This window comes from Chiloscyllium plagiosum, chromosome 24, assembly GCF_004010195.1.
Source record: "Chiloscyllium plagiosum isolate BGI_BamShark_2017 chromosome 24, ASM401019v2, whole genome shotgun sequence".
In the NCBI taxonomy this organism is placed as follows: Eukaryota; Metazoa; Chordata; class Chondrichthyes; order Orectolobiformes; family Hemiscylliidae; genus Chiloscyllium; species Chiloscyllium plagiosum.
In genome coordinates, this window is record NC_057733.1 from 1,949,408 (window position 1) to 1,957,540 (window position 8,133).

The 8,133-nt window shown below is 42.4% G+C and overlaps 1 protein-coding gene across 1 annotated transcript in view; it reads left to right on the forward strand.

Annotated features, from left to right (window-relative positions):
• Positions 1–8,133, forward strand: part of LOC122562332 (unconventional myosin-XV-like) — a 447,653-nt gene that overhangs the window by 341,883 nt on the left and 97,637 nt on the right. Inside the window, exons 44-45 of the mRNA XM_043715207.1 lie at positions 1,687–1,746; positions 3,713–3,788. Coding sequence (XP_043571142.1) covers positions 1,687–1,746; positions 3,713–3,788 — 136 coding nt within the window. The remainder of the gene's footprint in view (positions 1–1,686; positions 1,747–3,712; positions 3,789–8,133) is intronic.

An 8,133-nucleotide genomic window follows, 5' to 3' on the forward strand; every position in this document is an offset into this window, starting at 1 on the left:
GTATGGTGATGAAACGTCTGAAAACAAACCTTCAAGCTCAGTGAGCAAACTTACATACTTATCATTAATCTAAGCTACAAATCTTCTCAAAAATCGCTAATATATAGGTAATGTTGGAAATCAGTACAAAGATGAAGCAACACGTACTGTTGGGAATGAGTGGCGGAGATAGATACTGTCCGGAATCAGTGACAGACATACATATGTAATGTTAGGAATCAGTTACAGAGATACACAGGTACTGCCAGCAATCTGTGACAGAGTTATGTAGGTACTGTTGGGAATCACTAACAGAGATACACAGGTTCTGTCAGGATCAGTAATAGAGAAACACAGATTATGCAGATGCTGCCGGGCATCAGTCAGAGAGATACACAGGTACTGTCGGTAATCAGTTTTAGAGATAAACAGATACTGTTGAGAATAAATAACAGAGTTACATATGTACCATCAGTAATTAGTGATAGAGGTACACCAATACCTTTGAGAATCAGTAGAAGAGTTACACAAGTACTGTCGGGAATCAGTAACAGTGATACACAGATACTGTTGGAAATCAGTAACAGATTCAAAAAGATAATTAGTAATCAGTTAAAAGAGATGCAGGAAGTAAGTCACAGAATCCCTACAGTGTGGAAACAGGCCATTTGGCCCAATAAGCCCACACCGACCCTCTGAAGAGTAACCCACTCAGACTCATTCCCCTTCCCTATTATTCTAGATTTATCCCTGACTAATGCACCTAACCCACACATCCCTGAATACTATGGACAATTTTAGCATGGCCAATTTGCCTAACCTGCACATCTTTGGATTGTGGGAGGAAACTGGAGCACCCAGAGGAAAGCCATGCAGACACAGGGAGAATGTGCAAATTCCACACAGACAGTCGCCCGGTCTGGAATCAAACCTGATTCCTTGACACTATGAAGCAGCAACCCACGGCGCCACGGTAAAGTGAAGATTGCCAATAACCAATGAAACTGGTAAGAAACAAAGTTACAGGTCACAGGGATTTTCACTAGCGACATATCTAAACTAATTTTCTGTGGTTGCTTCAGATATTTCCTAATTAACCTGTGCAGAAATGCACAGGCAGCAGATGAGACTTGAACTTGGGCCTCCTGCCTCAAAGGTACCAACGCTACGACTGCACACAGAACCCTCCTACTACTGTATTATATTACTTGTCCAGTTCAGTGTCACTTGTCTTTAGTCACTGTTAGTTTGTGCTTTCCATATGAATCAGTAACAGAACCTAGGAATATTTTCAGCAGATGTTGAGGGTCTGGTAATATGAAGACAGTCAGTGACAGGACTGACCTTAATAATAGATAATGACATTCGTTTAGAATTATTCTGTATTTTATGGAGTTTGCACATTCTCCCGTGTCTCTGTGGATTTCCTCTCGGTACTCCAGTTTCCTTCCACAGTCCAAAAGTATGCACATTAGGTAGATTGTCCATGCTAAATCATCCATAGTATCCAGGGATGTGGAGGCTAGATGGGTTAGCAATGGGAAAAGCAGGGTTACAGGGGTGGGTGGGATGCTCTTCAGAGGGTCAGTGTGAACTTGATGGGTTGAATGGACTGCTTCCACACTGTTGGGATGCTATGTTTAAAACTGAACAGATTTTGTATCTCTCTGACATTTTATATTACTAACGTTCATCTTACTGTTGCAGTTGTTTTACCCAAGGGAGAAGTTTAACACTGAATACATTCTCAACCTGATGTGTGAACAGGTAGGAGCATAGTAACTGAAGCATTTTACCTTTTGCACAGATTGACAAGGACAAGAGTAAAAAAGGGAATTAACTATGCAAATTGTGTAGTGCAGAAGACTGCAGTATTGTGTATCGTAAGAGACAGTACATGCCCATATGCTGTCCGATTCACAATCTGTAATATTAATATTGCCTATTGCAAACTTTTTGATCAGTACATAGATAATCTGTTTGCCTCCATATATCTGTCCCTATCATCGTGCAGCTCCAAAACCCAGTCAGATTTCCACACTCCTCCAATTCTGGTCTTTAGGACAATTGCAGATTTTTTTCATCCCATCATTGCCTTTCGCTCTACAATTTACTCTCTCAAACTCTCTACCTCTCTCCCCATCTGTCTTAAATTCTGCCTCTTTGAACAAGCTTTCAGTTTCCTGCCTCTCTTTGGTAGCTCGGTGTCAAATTTTAGGTGGAATGTTTTAATTTGTTACAGGTTTTAATGCGAACTGTTCTCGTTTTATATCAGTCACACTGCTCATATTACAAGGAGTATTATAATCTAGATCATTATTATTTATTATTTAGCACTGCTGCCTCACAGTGCCAGAGACCTGGGTTCAATTCCCGCCTCAGGCAACTGTCTGCGTGGAGTTTGCACATTCTCCCGGTGTCTGCGTGGGTTTCCTCCGGGTGCTCCGGTTTCCTCCCACAGTCCAAAAATGTGCAGGTTAGGTGAATTGGCGAGGCTAAATTGCCCGTAGTGTTAGGTGAAGGGGTAAATGTGGGGGAATGGGTCTGGGTGGGTTGCTCTTCGGAGGGTCGGTGTGGACTTGTTGGGCCGAAGGGCCTGTTTCCACACAGTAAGTAATCTAATCTAAATTAAAACCTATATTAGTAATTTTAATAATTTATTTATGGGTAATGTTATCGCTTGCTAGGTCAGTATTTCGGCCAATACCTAAATGCCATTAAGAAATTTTGTGTCCCATGCCCACCATCTTTAGCTGCTTCATAAATGACCTTCCCTCCAACATAACGTCAGAAGTGCAGATGTTCACACAATGTTCAGCACCATTTGCAACTCCTCAGACACTGAAGCAATCCATATCCAAATGCAGTAAGGCTGGATAATATCTTGGGCTAAAAAGTGACAAGTAACATTTGCACTACACAAAGATTAGGCAATGCCTATCTCCAGCAAGAGGTAATTAACCACCACCACCCCTTGACATTCAATGGCATTACCATCCTTAAGTCCTTCATTATCAATATCTTGGGGTTTACCAATAATCAGAAACTGAACTGGACGAGCCATTTAAATGCAATGGTTACTATGGCAGATGATTTGCTAGGAATTTTGCAGCATGTAATTCACCTCCTCACTTCCCAAAGCCAACTACCATTTACAGGACACAGTCATGAATATGGTGAAATACACTGTTTGACCTATTGCAATCCAACAACATTCAAGAAGCTTTATACCATCCAGGACAAAATATCCTGTTTTACCAGCATCCCAGCCAAAATGCATTCCCTCATACGCATACACAGAGTGGTAGCACGTGCATCTTCAATGATATGCACTGCTGTAACTCACCAACACTCAGTCAACCGCCATTTTTTTGTCCCCTATTATATTTACATTCCCCTGTTTCTGTCCATTGGGAACCTACATTTGTCTTCACTAATCTCTTTCCCTTCATGTAACGTAAACCCCAACCTCTGAAATGCATCCCAATTCTACTACTAATTCAAAAATGGGCAGCAAGGAAATTCACAATATATGGGAATGTCAGAAGAATAAATTTAAAGATCCTAACATTTAAATGGCAAATTGAGAGCCTTTGAAGAATTTTTTTTCCTCTACTTACTTGAAGGTGTTTGCACTGGAACAAGTATTATCCTGATAATGTTTGTGCACGTGTGCATCATTTATCATGTTTGGAGGATACCTGCAACTAACAGCTATTCGATATCTCCTCAGATCATTCGAGACACTTACTCTGACAGCTGTACACGCATTTCAAAGGAGGAGCGACGCAAGATGCGAGACCTGTTAGGTATGTCGATAATCACCTCGTTCAGCAATGGTGTCTATCAGGTCAGAAAAATCGCTTACCATGCTCTGGTACTTTAAATGTTTGTCCAGATGCTTCTCAAATATTGCAAGAGTTCCTGCCTCCACCACTCTCTCAGGCAGCATGTTCCATAATTTCTACCACTCTGTGGGTGAACAATCTTTTCCCCAGATCTCCTCTAAATTACTTACTCCTCACCTTAAACTTGTGCATTCTGGTCTTAGACATGTCTGTCTTGAGGAAAAGATTCTCACAATCTACTCTGTCTACGCCTCTCATAATTTTGCATACCAGAATCTGATCTCCTCTCAGTCTCCTCTGCTGCAGGAAAAACAAACTCAGTCTTTCCAGTCTCTCCTCATAACTAAGAATTTTTATCCCAAGCAACATGCTGGTGAATCTCTTCCACACACCCTTCAGTGCAATCATGCCCTTGCGATAGAGGAAACCAGAGCTGCACACAAATTTCTATCTGTGCTGAACCAATAATTTATAAAGTTGTAATAAACCTTTGCTCCTATATTCTATGTTTGGCTACTGAAGGCAAGTATCTCATATGCCTTCTTCACCTCTACCTGTGCTGACACCTTCAGGGATCTGTGGAGTTGCACGTGAAAGTCCCTGTCTGCCCCAGTAGTGCCTCGGGACCTACTATTTATTGTGTATATGCTTCCCTGACTAGATCCAAAAGATTAGGAAAAAGTGAGGATTGCAGATGTCAAAAAGGGTGGTGCTGGAAAAGTACAGCCAGTCAGGCAGCATCCAAGGAGCAAGAGAGTCGATGTTTCGAGCATAAGATCTTCATCAGGAAAGACCCAAAGATTATTAAAACAGAAACAGAAACTGCTGGATAAACGCAGCAGGTCTGGCAGGATCTATGGAGAGAAAACAGAGTTAACAGAGTCCAGTAATCGTCCTTCAGCACTTATTATAGCTATTGAAGACAAGGGTTGAAGTGGGAAAGACGTAAGCAGATAAGTGCAGGTGGAGCCCAGAGAGAGAGAAAGTTAGGTGGACAATGTGATAGTTCATAGTAAGCATGGGAAGGAAAAAAGCTGATAATGGGGACCATGTCTTGGTGAAAATGGGTTAGCAATGCTGAAAGCAGCTTATGTCATGACACGGCCTTGGATGTGGGGGAAGGTAAAAGACAATGGAACCAGATGTTCAGGTTCTAAGATTATTGAATTCAGGATTAGGTCCTGAAGGCTGCAGGATCCCTAAGCAGAAAATGAAATGCTGTTCTTCCAGCTTGTGCTGATTCTTGCTAAAACACTGCAGCAAGGAGTGAGAAAGAGTGGACCAGAGCATTCCAGTGGAGGAGTCAGAGATGGACCAGGTGAGGTTGAGAGCATGATAGAAATTAATAGTGGAACTGATAAATTTTTCCAATTCCAAATGAAAGAGGGATGCAGCATCAATGATGTCATTGATATGAGTTGGGAGGAGGAACCCGATTAGGATTGGAACAACGTATACTCCACAAATCCCACAAAGTGACAGGTATAAATGGAACCCATGTAGCTACTCATGACCATATCTTTGATCTGTAGAAAGTGAGAGAGGTTAAAGGAGAAATTGCTCAAAGTGAGGACAAGCTCAGCCAGGTGGAGGAAGGTGATGGTGGATGGTATGGATTAGATCTTCTTTCCAGGAAGAAGCAGAGAGAACTGTGACCATCCTGATGGAGGATGGACATATAAAGGGATTACACGTCCATGGTGAAGAGGAGGTAGCTGGTGCCTGCAAACTGGAAATTTTGAAACTGATATAAAATGTGAGAAGTATCGCAGATGGAAGTGGGAAGAGACTGGACAAGAGGAGAAAAAAATACCAAGTTAAATTTGTAAGGTAGGGGTAGCACAGTAGCTCAGTGGTTAGCACTGCTGCCTCACAGCTTCAGGGACAATAGGCAATAGGTGCAGGAGTAGGCCATTCTGCTCTTTGAGCCAGCAGCACCATTCATTATGATCATGGCTAATCATACTCAGTCAGTATCCTGTTCCTGCCTTATCCCCATAACCCTTGATACCACTATCCTTAAGAGCTCTATCCAACTCTTTCTTGAAAGTATCCAGAGACTTGGCCTCCACAGCCTTCTGGGGCAGAGCATTCCATACACCCACCACTCTCTGGGTGAAGAAGTTTCTTCTCAACTCTGTTCTAAGTGGCCTATCCCTTATTTTTAAACTGTGTCCTCTGGTTTGGGAGTCACCCATCAGCGGAAACATGCTTCCTGCTTCCAGAGTGTCCAATCCTTTAATAATCTTATACGTCTCAATCAGATCCCCTCTCAGCCTTCTAAACTCAAGCGTATACAAGCCCAGTCGCACCAATCTTTCAGCATAAGATAGTCCCGCCATTCCGGGAATTGACCTCGTGAACCTATGCTGCACTCCCTCAATAGCCAGAATGTCTTTCCTCAAATTTGGAGACCAAATCTGCACTCAATATTCCAGGTGCAGTCTCACCAGGGCCCTGTACAGCTGCAGAAGGACCTCTTTGCTTCTATATTCAATTCCTCTTGTTATGAAGGCCAGCATGCTATTAGCTCTCTTCACTGCCTGCTGTACCTGCATGCTTGCTTTCATTGATTGATCAAATTTGCTAATATTACTTTTAATACCATCATCCAAATCATTAATGTATATTGTAAAAAGCTGCAGTCCCAGCACTGATCCCTGCGGCACACCACTGGTCACCGCCTGCCATTCCAAAAGGGAGCCGTTTATCACTACTCTTTGTTTTCTGTCAGCCAACCAGTTTTCAATCCATGTCAGTATTTTGCTCCTAATACCATGTGCCCTGATTTTGCTCACTAACCTCCTTTATCAAAGGCTTTCTGAAAGTCTAGGTGTACTACATCCACTGGATCTCCCTTGTCCATCTTCAGAGTTACATCCTCAAAAAATTCCAGAAGATTAATCAAGCATGATTTCCCCTTCATAAATCCATGCTGACTCTGACCTATCCTGTTACTGCTATCCAGATGTGTCGTAATTTCGTCCTTTATAATTGACTCCAGCACTTTTCCCACCACTGAAGTCAATCTAACCGGTCTATAATTCTCTGTTTTCTCTCTCCCTCCTTTCTTAAAAAGTGGGTCAACATTAGCCACCCTCCAATCTGCAGGAACTGATTCTGAATCTATAGAACATTGAAAAATGATCACCAATGTATCCACGATTTCTAGAGCCACCTCATTCAGTACCCTGGGATGCAGACCATCAGGTCCCGGGGACTTATCAGCCTTCAGACCTAACAGCCTCTCCAACACTATTTCCTGCCTAATATAAATTCCCTTCAGTTCAGGTCCTTCAACCACTATTACATGTGGGAGATTGCTTGTGTTTTCCCCAGTGGAGACAGATCTAAAGTACCAATTCAACTCTTCTGCCATTTCTTTGTTCCCCGTAATAAATTCACCCGTTTCTGTCTTCAAGGGCCCAATTTTAGTCTTAACCTTTTTTTGCTTTTCACAGACCTAAAAAAGCCTTTACTATCCTCCTTTATATTTTTGGCCAGTTTACCATCGTACTTTACTTTTTCTTTGCATATTTCCTTTTTAGTTATCCTCTGTTGTTTATTAAAAGCTTCCCAGTCCTCCGATTTCCCACTCATCTTTGCTATGTTATACTTTTTCCCTTTTGTCTTTATATGGTCCTTAACTTCCCTCATCAGCCATGGTCACCCCTGCCTCCCCTTAGGATCTTTCTTCCTTTTTGGAATGAACTGATCCTATATTTTCTGCATTATACCCAAAAATACTTGCCATTGTCATCCCTGCTAGGGTATTTCACCATTGAACTTTGGCCAGCTCCTCCCTCATAGCTCCATAGTTTCCCCTTATCAACTGAAATATTGTCACTTCCGATTCTACCTTCTCCCTTTCAAACTGCAGATTAAAGCTTATTGTATTGTGGTCACTACCTCCTAATGGCTCCTTTACTTCGAGGTCCCTGATCAAATCCGGTTCGTTGTACAACACCAGATCCAGAATTGCCTTCTCCCTGGTAGGCTTTAGCACCAGCTGTTCTAAGAATCTATCTCGGAGGCACTCCACAAACTCCCTTTCTTGGGGTCCAGTACCATCCTGATTCTCCCAGTTTACCTGCATGTTGAAATCCCCCATAACAACTGTAGTAATATCTTTGACAGGCCAATTTCAGCTCCTTATTCAACTTACACACTCCATCCAGGCTACTGTTTGGGGGCCTGCAGATAACTCCCATTAGGGTCTTTCTACCCTTAGAATTTCTCAGCTCTATCCATACTGACTCTACATCCCCTGATTCTAGGTCCCCCCGCGCAAGGGACTGAATATCAT